Source organism: Siphateles boraxobius, unplaced genomic scaffold (assembly GCF_051911475.1).
Source record: "Siphateles boraxobius isolate OS27281-9 unplaced genomic scaffold, OSU_SipBor_1 199, whole genome shotgun sequence".
Lineage (NCBI taxonomy): Eukaryota > Metazoa > Chordata > Actinopteri > Cypriniformes > Leuciscidae > Siphateles > Siphateles boraxobius.
Window position 1 is genome coordinate 375,561 of NW_027508809.1, and position 17,082 is coordinate 392,642.

Below are 17,082 nucleotides of genomic sequence, written 5' to 3' on the forward strand. Positions count from 1 at the left end.
AGTGTAAAGTGCTCTGCCTGGGCGTTGACGATATGCTTTGCTAAACAGATTCTAGAGTTGGGGGCTGGACGACACCTAGTTGAACCGCTGCTTCCCGTGGGCTCCCTTCTCATGAAGCCAGTTTCACCGTGAGCCCGGTTCAAGTGTCGGCTTGCTGCGCCATTCCCCTCCTATGGACTGGATACGTGCGCCTTTCTACTCCAGTTGAGTTCCCTTAAAATTGAACCCTGTTGAGTTCCTCCACACCCCTCCGACGTCGGACGTGCGGAACGTCTGGTGTAGGCCAACCACTCGTAAGCAGTGTGGAACCTGTGTTAGGCTGGGTCCATATGTTGCGGTCCCTACGGCGACCCCATATGTGTATTCTTCCACGATACGGCTCCCTGCGGCGAGCCCGTGTCTTCCCTCGGCAGAGTCTCTCTGCCGTCACTGTCCGGTGTGTCTCCCCCTTCTTAGGCTGGAGCCACCCCAGTGCATTCCATATGTTAGACTGCCGGTTTTCCGCCCAGTTCATATGTGTATTCTCCACGTTACCTCCCTCTGGGTTGGATATGGCTTCCGCAGCGTCCCTTCCTTCCAATGTACGGGGAACGCTTTCCCAGTGGTCCTGTAGGAACAGCAGTGACTTCCCTGGCCTAAGCCCTGTCCTTCCCCGCCTTAAATTTGCGGGGGCATCAGGAGGCTTTGGTTTAGGCACTGGAAGGTGGCAGCGTTAGTGGCGTGTTCAAAGGGTGATCCCAATTCAGTCGACCGTCGACTACGTCTGACGTTATCGACTGAAAGGGAACGTCCTGGTTGCGTAAGCAACCCACCGTTCCCTGAAGGAGGGAACGGAGGACATAGTCCCCTTGCCACTACCGCTGGACCACCGCTGACCCCGGGTTACTCTCGGCTCCTCAGCGAAAAGCAACTAGTGCGTGCATCCACTTCCGTATTATACCCGCGCTGCGGGGGCGGAGTGTGTTATGCAAATCTATGCACATGTGGCAAAGTTCAAAATGATGTTCAAGTTCATTGTTCTCTCTTCCTTGACAGCGGTGATGCCTTATGTGTGCTGATTGTTTTTTGGTTTATGACCAGCCCAAAGTGGCAATATAAAAAAAAACATTTAATTGTATTAATAACCATGGAAAGTTTAACATGTGTTAGTTACAACGTGAACAGGGTAGCTCTGTAAAGAGGAACAAAATTATAAATCAGTTCAAGACATTAAAATGTGGTGTTGCTATGTTACAAGAGACTCATCTCTCAGACAAAGAACATTTAAAGTTGAAAAGAGAATGGGTGGATCAGGTTTTCAGTGCATCCTATGGTAAAGGGAGAAAAAGGGGGGTTGCCATTCTTATTAGTAAAGATGTCTATTTTACAGACAAAAAAACTATTAAGGATAAAGATGGGAGATATATCATGGTTGTGGGAACAATTGGGGGTATTCAAATAACTTTTTTGAATCTATATGCTCCAAACGAAGACTGTCCATATTTTTTTAGGAAAATTTCCTCACTTGTGGCCGATGAAGCGGAGGGTATTGTAGTGATAGGTGGAGATTTCAATTGTGTCTTGAACCCACATATGGACAGACTGCCAGCAGAAAAGAGACCCCAATCATGCAAAACAAATACAGCGCTGGGGATGATGAAAGAGTTCGGGCTGGTCGACACTTGGAGATATCTCCACCCAAAAGAAAAAGACTTTACATTTATGTCACAAGTATACGGGAGCTATTCTAGACTAGATTTTTTGGTAACACTTTATGGTAAGGGTACATGAATTATCATGAATTCATGTATAAATTCATGCATTAATTCTGCATTCATTCATGCATTAATATCTCATGAATCATCAGGAACTAACACGAGTTCAATGTTTTTCATTCATGATTTCATGGATGAACAACACCTTAATTAAAACATTAACTAAGATGAGCACATCATCATGAATTATGATTTACTACGCATGATCATTATGTTTTCTTTGTTCTTTGTCTAGGTCAGTTACCTAGCCACCACTTTAGTTTAGGGGCCACACACATGATGAAGTCATTGGTAGATAATGCTTAGTTAATGATGACTACTGTATTGGACAGACCCCAAAATAGACCAATCACAACTCATAGCAAACAAATTCTGTTGACATTCAAATACAGTAGTCATCATTAACTAAGCATTATCTATCAATGACTTCATCATGTGTGTGGCCCCTCAACTAAAGTGGTGACTAGTCCTTTGAAACACTGATGAACAATGTGCTATTAATGGTGGCATAACTGTGAACAAAGAAAACATCATGATCATGCGAAATAAATCATAATTCATGATGATGTGCTCATCTTAGTTAATGTTTTAATTAAGGTGTTCTTCATCCATGAAATCATGAATGAAAAACGTTGAACTCGTGTTAGTTCCTGATGATTCATGAGATATTAATGCATGAATGAATGCATAATTCATGCATGAATTTATATATGAATTCATGATAATTCATGTACCCTTACCGTAAAGTGTTACCGATTTTTTCTGCATCTCAAAAACTGAGCTGCATAGAGTAGTGGAGTGCAATATAGAGCCCATTACTATTTCAGATCATGGCCCTGTTGTCTTAAAACTAAATTTAGGGCAGCATAAACAGTTTAAATATTGGAGACTAAATATCTCAATATTGAATGATGAAGCAAATAAAAAGGAAATACAGAGGGAATGGGCTGACTACATTAAAATAAATGATAATGGATCTGTATCACCCTCTGTGCTATGGGATGCAGCCAAAGCAGTATTAAGGGGAAAGATTATTGCACTTACATCTAAAATAGAAAATCAAACTGAATTTAAGCGATTGGAATTGGAGAACGAAATAAGAAGGTTGGAATGTGAACATAAAAACTCTGGAAATTAAAAATCACTAGAACTATTGAAGCAAAATAGACAGAAACTAGATGACCTGTTAACTTACAAGGCAGAGGGTGCTCTCAGGTATACAAGCATAAAATATTATGAATTTGGTAATAGAGCAAATCGGCTGCTTGCTTTCCAATTACGCAAAGTCCAATCTAGTAAAGTTGTCCCGAAAATTAGACATCCAAATACGGGTATTATAACATCACAACCTAAAGGAATTGCAGATGCATTTAAATACTATTATAAAAAACTATACGAAGGGGATAAACAGCCAAACAAGGAAAGAAAAATAAAAAAATGTTTTGGACTCTATTAAATTAAATAGATTGACAAAAGAGGAGTCTGAAGCAATGGTTAATCCCATTACAGAGGAAGAAATTCATAAAAGTATTGTCAAACTCAAGAATAACAAGTCGTCAGGAGTAGATGGCTTCCCGGGAGAATTTTATAAAGCTTTCATAAATTAATTAACCCCAACTTTGTGTCGAATGTATAATTACGCATTAGGGAAGGGAGATCCTCCAAACTCATGGGCTGAGGCAGTTATCACAGTTATCCATAAAGACGGCAAAGACCCCACTCAGTGTTCAACCTATAGGCCCATAAGCCTCCTTTGTCAGGATCTAAATATTTTAACCTCAATTTTAGCAGAGAGGATTCAAAATCCTTTTTTGATTTTTTGCCTAGATTGCTTTTTTTATTTCAATCCCTTCCAGTATGGATTCCTGCAACTATATTTAATATGCTAAAAAAAACTCATATGGCAGAACAAACGACCCAGAATAAAATTAAAAACATTGACTTTAGGAAAAGACAGAGGAGGGCTGCGGCTCCCTAATTTAAGATACTATTACTGGGCTGCCCAGATACTGTAGCACTGATAGTGGCATGGATTAATAATGATGTTGAAACAGGATGGGTTAACATAGAACAGAGTTCTGTACCAAATACCCCTTTATCAATACTAGCTTTTATGACACCCCAATCTCAGAAGAAGATGAAAATAACAAATATATGGGTTAAGCAAACTTTGAAAGTGTGGACAACAGTTCAGAAAAAACTGAAAGGAGTGGCAACCTTATCAAGGGCTATGTCCATAGGAGATAACCCTGAGTTTCTACCCTCCCGGTGGGATGCTATTTTTAAAAGATGGACTGAGAAGGGTCTTATCATGATTGATCAGCTTTTTGATGGAAATACATTGCGCTCTTTCTCTGATCTTAAAGAAAAGTTTACGTTATCATCAAATGATTTTTTCAGATACCTACAAATAAGAAACTATATTACAAATCAAAAGGAAAGGGGAATAATTAAGAAAGCCCCAACTAATGTGGAACAATATTTCATCGCTATAAAGAAACAACACCCACTACATAAAAAAAAAAACATATGTCACACATATACAGCAGATTACTGCTTGATTCAACAGATAATATGTTCCATATAAGGGCAAAGTGGGAGTTTGAAATGAATGACCATATAGAGGATGAGACTTGGGTAAACATATGCACAGGATGTCATAAGTGTTATGTGGATGCAGGAGGTGAAGCCAAATGCAGACAGAGTACGATGAACACAAGGTTTATTAGTAACAAACAAGAAAACAAAACCCACGAGGGGGCAAAATACGGACAGGACAGGGAAACTTAGACTTACAAGACATGACTATACGAAAACAAACAATACTACTAATAAAATGTTCACAACGACACGACCTTCCACAAAGTACTCACAGGTAAGATAAGCACAGAGAATGATACACACATTGTTTGACACAATGAACCGACCCAGGACAGCAAACACAAGGGGATTAGGGGAAAAGACATGATGGCAGAATCATGACAGAACCCCCACCTTAAGGAGCAGCTACCAGACACTCCTCAAAGGGAAACTAAACACAAGACAAGACAGATGGTGACATGGATAAAAACCAACAAAACATGGAAAACACTAATAAAGGCATACAAGAAAAAATAATAACAGGGTTGGGATGGAACAATAAAAACATCAAACATGGCAGGGGAGGTGGAGGAATAACAGAGTTCATGGGGGGTGGTCCAGGGTGGATGGGTGTGCTGGGGGTCTTAGGTCCAAGGGATGTGGGCGGGGAACGAAGAATCCGGGCAGGCTTGGAGGGAGACACACGAGGACGAGATTTGGGCAAAACAGTCCGGGGTTTCGTGGTGACAGGGGGAACAGTCCGGGGACTAGTGGCGACAGGGACGAACGGGGAAACAGTCCGGGGATGAGACATGACAGAGGAGACAGGGAAAACAAACGGATGACCGGAGACAGCTGGGACTGCCGCAGCAGGTAGTGGAACGGAGACAAGGGGATTATCAGGCGGTAGGGGGGCTGGAACAAGAACAGAGCTCCCAGAGGTAGACCCAGAATCAACGCTCCAGAACTCTGATTCGGTGACCGCCATAGGCTCTGAAACTGCACCCTCGGCGGCAGGCTCGAGTGCAGCGCTCTCGGCGGCAGGCTCGGGTGCAGCGCTCTCGGCGGCAGGCTCGGGTGCAGCGCTCTCGGCGGCAGGCTCGGGTGCAGCGCTCTCTGCGGCAGGCTCGGGTGCAGCGCTCTCGGCGGCAGGCTCGGGTGCAGCGCTCTCAGCGGCAGGCTCGGGTGCAGCGCTCTCGGCGGCAGGCTCGGGTGCAGCGCTCTCGGCGGCAGGGCGAAGACGACCACTCGGGCGGCCATGGCGGTGATGACCAGGGCGAAGACGACCACTCGGGCAGCCATGGCGGTGACGACCAGGGCGAAGACGACCCCTCGGGCAGCGAGGGCGGTGCAGACCCCTCGGGTGGCCATGGCGGTGACGACCAGGGCGAAGACGACCACTCGGGCGGCCACGGCTCAGGAACAGACACCGGCTCAGGAACAGAAACCGGCTCAGGTACAGACACCGGCTCAGGAACAGACACAAGGACAGTAACAACCACAAGGACAGACACAAACACAGAAACAAACATTGGCTCAGGAGCAGACACTGGCTCCGGCTCAGGAACAACAGGCACTGGCTCCGGCTCAGGAACAGCAAGACACTTGTTATAAGTGCGTATATAAGATACAAAATGTGATCTCACTTGTGTCTTAGGATAAATTTATTTCTATGGCCCTAAGGTACTTCCATACCAAAGGGGACCTTTGCATCATGACTTTAAGTCAAAAGTCACTTTTCAAGTTTGAAGGTAAGTTGGAAATAGGAAGTCTCGTGAGAAGCGAGAATGAGCGAGAAACACAAACTGCTTTACGGCAATTCGACATAAACACACACGGCGCCCTCAATGTGTATGATGTATTACCCACCTCGGTAGCCATAGCTCCACACAATAAAGTTGGCCGGCTCCGATAATAACAAATGCACATGAACAGCGGTAGAAAGGGGGAGGAAGGGCCGCAAGTGAGTTTTTTTACGACATTGTTGTGAAATATACGCCTAACAGCTGTAGGGGGAGCTCTCTGAGAAAACATGAGACAACAAAGGTGAAAATCAGCGAAGAAATAGCTAGAGTTGCCGAATACCCTTTAAGGTTTACCAACCAGTTTTTCTCTTTTCAGTAGCACATTCAATGCCTTTTTTAATTTGAATTTTCAATAAGGGCAAGAATATCTGCAAATCAGTTTAATCACACGATCTCAGGTTTACCTCAGATCTATTATGAAATGCTAATGTTGAGACTCATGAAATCATGAGCGTCATTAGATCTCTCTGTGTCTGTATTATCATGTCCCCCTCATGGAGAACTGGCGTGTAAATCTCTGTAATGACTTTTTAATTTGCCATGGAATAGAAGCTTCTAGCAGACCAAACCTTGTCTGTCATCCTTGGCTTGGTTTCTCTCCTCTTTTTCTCCATGTGATTTCTTATCCCGCCATCCATCTGTCACATGTATGTTCAGTTTAGTTAAGTTTCTGTCTTGTCTCCATTAGTTACCGTTTGTCACTATGGTTTCTAATTAGTTAAGACTTGTCAGCTGTTCCTGTTTAGTGACCTTATTTGCTATGAGTTTTTATTCTCCCCGGTCTGTTCAGGCCCTTGTTGGTTATTGTTTGTGTGTGATAGACATTGTTACTGTCTATCACCTCTCTGTGGATTAAACCTCGTCTATATTGTTAATCTGTCTTCATCTGTCTTCATCGTGTGACACCATCTACCTATCCTTTTGTTTTTAATTCACATTCCCCTTTTTTCTCAGACCTCTCTTTTTTCACATTGTCTCACAAACATTGCTCTTCTTATTCTAAGTTTGTTTGACTTCTTTCTGGCCTATAGTTAGACTAATTTCTTCGTAGAGGAAATTATTTCTAGTGTTAACATGTTAGCCTTTCTATTGATGAGCTCTGAAGTTGCGTGTATCGTGAATGAAGTGCTGCACACATTTTAGAGCATCTCTGCTTGTTTGCAATGTAAAGGTAAATAAAGAAGAACTGGTTTATTCAATAAGTGCAGCATTTTCTTTACTCAATGGCTAATATTTTATGCATTTAAGGAGTGGAGAAGAGTTTCTTAGTCTAGCATTTGTCGTCGAGTCACAGCTAATACTGTCTTCAATGAGGTGCGTGGTTTAGGGAGCTCAAACATTTATTTTTTAATTATAAATTAATTTACACTATGTTACAATATGAGGTAAATTAGGCCCTGGCTATGAGCCTAATTCCTAAAAAGAGAGTAGCGCATTTCCTGGAGAGACAGACTCTGTGTCTCTTCAATAGGTCAGATCTAACATGGCCAGTTCAGTTTGTTTGACTTACTGCTGTCTTAGGAAGTCAGCAATGATCTATTGATTGTGACTAGACTCGTGAGCAGTAAAGGTCAGCTTCCGTTGACTTTCTCTCTTCCCATCACAAAAGGGTTAATCCACACAGACATGTGTGGTAACATTGGTCAGTCTCCTGCATTGTAATTATAATTGACAAGAGTTTAAAGATGCCTACTAACAGCCATTTAAAAAGATTACAGGCAGCAAAGAGTTATCATTTCAGACATTCCTCACCAACCCAACAAAAGTAAGTAATTAAGTAAAATTTATTTATACAGCGCCTTTCACAGACTAAGTCACAAAGCGCTTTACAATAGACAAAAATGGATATAAAAATAAAAATAAAACAGATAAAATTATCAATATATAAAGTACAGAGATTACCCAAAAGCTAATCTGAACAAATGAGTCTTCACTTGTCCCCTAAAACTGTCCACATTCTCAGCAAACCTAATACTGGTTGGCAAAGCATTCCATAATCTGGGTGCCATAGCGGCAAAGGCTCTATCCCCACATGTCTTTAAACGAGTGCGTGGCGTAGATAGCAGATTTTGATTATTAGACCTGAGAGACCGGAGAGGGGTATGAAAATGAATTATGTCAGCAAGATAAGCAGGGGCCTGACCATGTAAAGCCCTATAGGTTATGGTTAGTATTTTGAATTGGATCCTGTAAATTACAGGAAGCCAGTGAAGGGAGCAGAGTATCGGGGTGATATGGGTGCGCCTATTTGATCGAGTAAGTAACCTAGCAGCTGAATTTTGAATGGATTGCAATCTATGAAGAACAGATATGTTAAGTGAAGAGAAAAGTGAGTTACAATAATCAATACGGGAGGAATGAAGGCATGAATGAGCATCTCCAGTTCTGAGTGAGAGACCACAGACCTCAATTTACTTAAATTACGTAAGTGGAAAAAACAGGATTTGGTCAGCGCTTTGATGTGGGGTGCACATCAAGAGGTCATAGATCCTCTTATTAATATCATTAATTCATCTTTGTCATTAGGATACGTACCAAAAACTTTTAAGCTGGCTATGATTAAACCGCTTGTTAAAAAAACGCAACTTGATCCTACAGAATTAGTCAATTACAGGCCGATCTCGAATCTACCTTTTCTGTCAAAGATACTAGAAAAGGCAGTATCCTCACAACTATGTTCCTTTTTAGAAAGAAATGTATCTGCGAGGATTTTCAGTCAGGATTTAGAGCATATCACAGTACTGAAACAGCTCTCATTAGCTCTCATGATCTCTCATTATCATCCGATCACGGGTGTATCTCTCTATTAGTGTTACTCGATCTTAGTGCTGCATTTGATACTATCGACCACAACATTCTTTTCAATAGACAATCGAAAATTATGATGGCATTAGTGGAATGGCATTAGCATAGTTTAAATCATACTTATCTGACCGTTATTAGTTTGTAGCAGTAAATGAAGAGATGTCTTATCGATCACAAGTTCAGTATGGCGTACCACAAGGCTCAGTACTAGGACCGCTGCTGTTCACTCTGTACACGCTACCTTTAGGAGATATCATTTGGAAGCATGGCATTAGTTTTCACTGTTATGCTGATGATACTCAGCTCTATATTTCTCCACACCCTGACGAAACTTACCAATTAACAAAATTAACGGAATATATAGCTGATATAAAAAATTGGAAGACTAGTAATTTCCTACTAATTAATTCTGAAAAAAACAGAGTTTTTAGTTATTGGACAAAAAACTTCCTCACGCAATAACCTAGAATACATTTACATTTACATTTAGTCATTTAGCAGACGCTTTTATCCAAAACGACTTACATCTGAGGACTAAATCAAGCGAGTCATCGTGAAGAGGGAAGAACGACGCAAGAAGTGCTCAAAATAAAAAGTTCAGGCATTGCTCAGAGTAGCAAAAGCCAGACAAGGGAAGATTTAAAAGGGAAGGAAAGATTTAAAAGAGAAGAATTTTTTTTATTATTTTTATTTATTTTTATTTATTGTTTTATGTTAAGTACTCACGGAAGAGATGAGTTTTCAGTTGTCTTTTGAATGCTGTCAGGGATTCTGTATTACGGACCAGGGCGGGGAGATCATTCCACCATCAAGGAACCGTGTTTGAGAATGTTCTGGAGAGTGATTTAGTGCCTCGCTGTGATGGCACCACGAGCCGTCGCTCCTTGGCCGATCGTAGGCTTCTGGTAGGGACGTAGACTTGTAGTAGGGAGTGAAAGTAGGACGGAGCTGAGTCTGTGGTAGATCTGTAAGCAAGCGTCAAAGCTTTGAATTTGATGCGAGCAGCGAGTGGTAGCCAATGCAGTGAGATGAACAGAGGAGTGACGTGAGCCCTTTTGGGCTCGTTGAAGACAAGGCATTCTGGATCATTTGTAGAGGTTTAGTAACACATGATGGAAGTCCAGCTAGAAGAGCATTGCAGTAATGAAGCCTAGAAATAACCAGGGCCTGGACGAGAAGTTGTGTTGCATGCTCAGTTAGGAAAGGCCTGATCTTCCTGATGTTATACATTGCAAACCTGCATGATCGAGCTGTCTTTGTAATGTGGTCTGTGAAGGTCAGCTGGTCATCAAATATTACTCCAAGATTTCTGATCGACCTTGATGGGGTGATTGAGGATGACTCTAGCTGGATAGTGAAGTCGTGCTGTAGAGACGGATTAGCAGGGAGGACGAGAAGCTCAGTCTTTGCCAGGTTGAGCTGCAGGTGATGTTCCTTCATCCATGCCGAGATGTCCGCCAGACAGCTTGAGATACGTGCAGCTACTGTGGGATCATCTGGTTGAAATGAGAGGTGGAGCTGTGTGTCATCAGCATAGCAATGGTAAGAGAAACCATGTGCCTGTATGATGGGTCCCAATGATGTGGTGTAGATGGAGAAGAGGAGCGGTCCAAGAACTGAACCCTGAGGAACCCCTGTGTTCAGTTGATGTGCTTTGGATACCTCGCCTCTCCATGTAACCCTGAAGGACCTACCTGTGAGATAGGACTCAAACCAGTGGAGGGAAGTTCCTTTGATGCCCAGTGATGAGAGGGTGGACAGAAGGATCTGATGATTCACAGTATCGAAGGCAACAGAAAGATCCAGCAGAATGAGAACTGAAGATTTGGAAGCAGCTTTTGCGATCCGCAGGGCTTCTGTGACCGACAGTAGTGCAGTCTCGGTTGAATGGCCTTTCTTGAAGCCAGATTGGTTGACATCTAGCTGGTTGAATACTGTCTAACACTTGATGGCTGCTCTGTCAAGTCCTCGTCGTCGGTAAGGAACCTGGGTGTGCTCTTTGATACCAATCATTCATTTGAAAGTCACGTGTCTAGTATCTGTAAAACCGCATTCTTCCATCTTAAAAATATATCTAAATTACGACATATGCTCTCAATGAAAATTGAGGAAGGCTGCATAAATTAGGTCAGCAGGAATCTAAAACACTTCCTATAACACCCGATGTACTCAATACATCATAAGAAGAATGGCATCTACGCTAATGTTAGTCTCTCTGTTTATCCCAAAGTTTACCTTACTCCGGGCCATATCCAGATCAGATGCAGGACCTTTGCCTAGACACGACCACAACGCAGCCCTGAAGTGTCAGCAGAGGTTGTGTCAACTAGACTCTCCCCTGCGAAGGCCTCATCGACACGACATACTTTTTTTTCCATTACAAAGTTTATCCTCTGTACAGATAAAAATGTTATCAAAATGTTACCCGTTCACACCGATCAGTATTAACAACTAAAAACGCTGTATTATGCTGCCAGACAAGTAATTGGCAATGTCACTTTGTAAAGAAAGACTGCGCACCTGCGCACATATGCATTCAAATGCACATGCCTATAGACTAAACATGTAATACGCATGTTCATGTCGTCACTATTTTCACAGAAACATGTTTTTGAAGTTTACATGGAGATGATAACGGTATTGCTTCAAAACCCATTTTCAAAAACTTGCACTTTGAATCCAAATTAGAAAATTTGCGTTCTCAGGCCACCAAAACGCTGTTGTTGTGTAAATGAACGGCCAGAGCGCATTAAAAAGTTTTCTGTTTTCATTTGCAAATGGTGTTGTGTAAGCAGCCCTAAGTTAATAGCTAATGATTCTTACAAAGAAAATGAATCTATTAAAAACCTTACTTACGATATAGACGATGGCTTTCTTCTAGAGCTGCTGTACAGCCAAAACAATCTTTGTTGCATTAATTTCCTATTATCTCTGTAAAGCTGCTTTGAAACAATCTGTTTTGTAAAAAGTGCTATATACAGTAAATGAAGGTGACTTGACTTGACTTGTTGCGTCACACAACTAGCTTTCAGTATAAACACAAAGCACTTTTTCCAAAGCACTAGAACATCTATCTGCTGTAGCTTGATGACCAGCTAGCTTGATTTATACTGTTGTAGGAGTTTGAAATGTAAAGGGCATTTGGTACCTGGTTAAGATGGACTGTGTATGGTACATTGGTACATGAATATATGTTTCACACTGAAAAACCACATGCTAAAGTGGAGCAACTGTGTTTCCTTTTATGCGGAAATTAGATCATATTCACTTTCCACAATCAGCAAATGTCCTCAGTGATCAGAGGTCAGGATGTCAGACATGCTTTGCTCTTACTGTGAGAGAAGCGTGGAGGGTTATCATTGACGTCGGTGAGTGTGACCGTCACAGAGGTGCTGCCGGACAATCCTCCCATCTGACCCACCATGTCCTTGGCCTGAATGATCAGCACATACTGGTCACGCGTCTCTCGGTCCATGTTGGGCAGGGCTGTCCGTATAATGCCTGAGGAAAACATAGCCTTTATTTAGTCTCTAGAAATATACACTGATGTGCGAAGAAAAACATGTATTTAAATCTAAAACATATCTTGATTATATAAATCAACCACAGCGTGAATTTGTTTGCCATTCTGTTGTAATGCTGTTTGAACAATTGTGGTGCTCCTACATAAACCAATAATGGATTGATGTTTTCCAGCAAATATTTTGTAAAATTTAAGTATGCATAAAATAAAATAGTAAAAATATGTATTGCTGAAATATGGTTTAGAAAATTCTCTACAGAAGGTTTTTATAAAACTTGGCTGAAAATCCATCTGGTCCATCTAGATTTTTAAAAAGTTTTTTTATTATTGTTTTATGGATATAATGTGTTCAAATCACCAGAGGTGGGTAAAATAACCAAAAAATATACTTGAGTAAAAGTACAAGTGGTTATAGAAATAATGTAATGTAGAAGAATAATGCAAGTAGAAGCTTTGAAAAGAATCGACTCAACAGAGTGATCCATTAGCTCCAGTCCAGTCAAATGTGCATTTGCTTTAAGAATAAAGTACCGACAGGAACGTCACTTAATGTAACTAAGTAATTATAAATACAGTAAGTATATATATATATATATATATATATATATATATATATATATATATATATATATACACACACTGACCTAAAGGATTATTAGGAACACCATACTAATACTGTGTTTGACCCCCTTTCGCCTTCAGAACTGCCTTAATTCTACGTGGCATTGATTCAACAAGGTGCTGAAAGCATTGTTTAGAAATGTTGGCCCATATTGATTGGATAGCATCTTGCAGTTGATGGAGATTTGTGGGATGCACATCCAGGGCACGAAGCTCCCGTTCCACCACATCCCAAAGATGCTCTATTGGGTTGAGATCTGGTGACTGTGGGGGCCAGTTTAGTACAGTGAACTCATTGTCATGTTCAAGAAACCAATTTGAAATGATTCAAGCTTTGTGACATGGTGCATTATCCTGCTGGAAGTAGTCACCAGAGGATGAGTACATGGAGGCCATAAAGGGATGGACATGGTCAGAAACAATGCTCAGGTAGGCCGTGGCATTTAAACGATGCCCAATTGGCACTAAGGGGCCTAAAGTGTGCCAAGAAACATCCCCCACACCATTACACCATCACCACCGCCTGCACAGTGGTAACAAGGCATGATGGATCCATGTTCTCATTCTGTTTACGCCAAATTCTGACTCTACCATCTGAATGTCTCAATAGAAATCGAGACTCATCAGACCAGGCAACATTTTTCCAGTCTTCAACTGTCCAATTTTGGTGAGCTCTTGCAAATTGTAGCCTTTTTTTCCTATTTGTAGTGGAGATGAGTGGTACCCGGTGGGGTCTTCTACTGTTGTAGCCCATTCGCCTCAAGGTTGTGCGTGTTGTGGCATCACAAATGACCATTCGCCTCAAGGTTGTGCGTGTTGTGGCATCACAAATGATTTGCTGCATACCTCGGTTGTAACGAGTGGTTATTTCAGTTGTTCTTCTATCAGCTTGAATCAGTCGGCCCATTCTCCTCTGACCTCTAGCATCAACAAGGCATTTTCGCCCACAGGACTGCCGCATACTGGATGTTTTTCCCTTTTCACACCATTCTTTGTAAACCCTAGAAATGGTTGTGCGTGAAAATCCCAGTAACTAAGCAGATTGTGAAATACCGGCCCGTCTGGCACCAACAACCATGCCACGCTCAAAATTGCTTAAATCACCTTTCTTTCCCATTCTGACATTCAGTTTGGAGTTCAGGAGATTGTCTAGACCAGGACCACACCCCTAAATGCATTGAAGCAACTGCCATGTGATTGGTTGATTAGATATATAATTAAATAAGTAAGTAAAATTTATTTTTATAGCACATTTAAACACAGCTTGCACTGACCAAAGTGCTGTACATAGCGCAATAGCCACAAAATAAAATAAATAAATAAATACAATTACAATTACAAACATAGCACAGTAAGACAGTTAAAACGCAGGGAAGGCCAATGTAAATAAGTGAGTTTTGAGCCTGGTTTTGAAAATTGTGATAGATGAAGCATTTCTGATGTCAGGTGGCAGTTGGTTCCACAGCTGAGGGCCAGCGATAGAAAAGGCTCTATAACCTTTTTGTTTGAACCGGGACCGCGGTACATGGAGGATACCTTGGCTGGAAGATCTAAGGGACCTGGGAGCTACATGCGGATGAATAATATGTAGCTATGGTTATTTATGAACATTTTTTAGAGGATCAGCCTCATGAGATGAAACATCTCGTTTTCATGGGGGTCCTCAGGATCATATCCAAACAATATAGAAAAGCAAAACACCAGAGTAGATACAACATACACGATACAAGAAAAACCTCAACGCACACACTCTCACTCATTCACACCATGCACCCCCTCACACAACACACACACACACACACACACACAAGCTCTCACTATCCCCACTCTTCACAGATAAAGTTAAAGTAAATCACAGTGGTTCCCTAACTGTGGTATGTATACCACTAAACAGTAAAACCTTTTTTAATCTTAGACTAAGCATGATGGTGCTCTGAAAGTCAAGCATTTTAAGAGTGGTATTAAGTGTGAGATGTAAGAGAACAACTGGTGTAACATATTGCATAAAACACTATAATCCCAAATATAACTGACAAAGTTGACATCACTAGATATGAAATTTCTACATATATACACATTCATACACCCATACATAACATGACACATATCAATGCTAAATCTGAAATGCTAGAAACATAGACAAGTATTCTGAAGATGTGTTAACAAAGTAGTTCGGAACAGAGGAAAAGATGTAAGCGAGCAGATAGATGCAGGAAGGCTGTTCCAATCACGAGGGGCTTTAACACAGAAAGCATATTTCCCAATTTCTCTCTTAACTCTAGGGGCAGAAAAGAAGATCTGTTCGTTGTGACGAAGATTATATTGTGAACTGTAAGGCACTAAATATTGCGATAAATAATATGGATATTGAAAGTAAATGCATTTAAATATAAGCTGAAACCAATGATATTGTCTTCTGGCTGAGGGTGCAAGCCAGGACAGCTGGTCATACATCACACAATGATGTGTACTATAGGGGCAGCGAAGGGCAAATCGGCACAGGCTGTTGTATACCACATCGAGAGAGTGTAGACAAGTGGCAGAAGAGTTAGCATATATAATATCTGCATAGTCCAGTATAGGTAGCAGCAACTGGGAGACTATTCTTCTCCTAACCTGAAAGTTAAAACAGTCTATCGATATAATGTTTTAAGACGAAAGCTAAGTTTGTTGTTGAGCGCGTCATCCTCATTTCCTCATTTATATTGCGCTTTTAACAGCGCTTTTAGCGTGTATATGAGCTTTGAATGAAAGATAATTTTCTAGCCAAACACCGAGATATTTAAATTTTTCAATTGACTCTAAAGGAGAAGAATCCAGAAAATGCAGATTAAGATTATTTCTATCTTTCTTCTGGAAAAGCATACAGTAAGATTTTGACTTATTCAGCAGCAGTCTATTAAATGACAGCCACTGCTGTACAGAATCAAAGTCATGTTGTAAGGAATCATTTATGTCAGGAATATTCAATTTGGAGCAATATATAATTGTGTCATCTGCGTAAAGATGAATGTCACATCCCGAACAGCAGAGTGGCAAGTCATTAATAAAACTGGAAAATAACAAAGGCCCAAGAGAAGAACCCTGGGGTATGCCTTTATCTACACCTGTAAAATTCGACTGACTGCCCCTGAAGGACACACATTGGCGGCGGTGATGGAAATATGAATTAAACCACAGAAGAGATGGGCGGGAAAGGCCAATTGAATAAAATTTATCCAGGAGCAGATAATGATCAACTAAATCAAACACTTTTGTAAGATCTAAGAAGATGGCACCAGTACTCATATTGTTATCAAAACTAGTGAAAATATCATTTGTAAATTTCAAAAGAGCAGTGGTAGTTGAGTAGTGTTTCCTGAAACCTGACTGGCATTGAGAAAGTAAATTGTTATCAGAAAGGTAGTTAGATAATTGATCGAAGATAATTTTCTCAAAATTTTTCACAATACTATTAATTATTGAAATGGGTCTATAATTGTTCATGTTTTGGGTGTCCCCTCCTTTATGCAATGGAATGACTTTGATACACTTCCATGCCAGAGGCACTTCATGGGTTAGAAATGACAGATTAAAGAGCTCAGCCAATGGAGAGGATAGGACATGTGAAGAAATTTTGATAAACTTACCCTCAATGTCGTCAGGGCCCGGTCCACTGCTAGAGGATAGCTTGCTAATGGCCAGCTGGACATCAGCTGAGCTAGCCTGTCGGAATGTGAAAGAACTGTCGTAGGCCTGGGAATTAAAAGTCGGTTCTGGGTGAAAGAGCGATGACTGTACCTGAAGTGTTGGGGAGAAATGCAAACTAAATGCATTTGAGATAACTGCTGGATCATTAACAGTTGCATTATTAATGGTCATGTTACTCCTGCTACTGTTCGGCTCTTCAAGTAAGGTAATCATTTTTTTCCAAAATTGTTTAGGATTATTGAAGTCATATGACAAACTATTTCTATAGTAATTGGCTTTAGCATTTCTAGTTTGGGTTGTGCAC

General features: G+C 41.1%; 1 protein-coding gene across 1 annotated transcript in view; it reads right to left on the reverse strand.

Annotated features, from left to right (window-relative positions):
* LOC143744160 (cadherin-7-like) overlaps positions 1-17,082 on the reverse strand; it is a 240,284-nt gene that overhangs the window by 138,236 nt on the left and 84,966 nt on the right. The window contains exon 4 of the mRNA XM_077235580.1: positions 12,278-12,445. Within this exon, the coding sequence (XP_077091695.1) occupies positions 12,278-12,445 (168 nt within the window). The remainder of the gene's footprint in view (positions 1-12,277; positions 12,446-17,082) is intronic.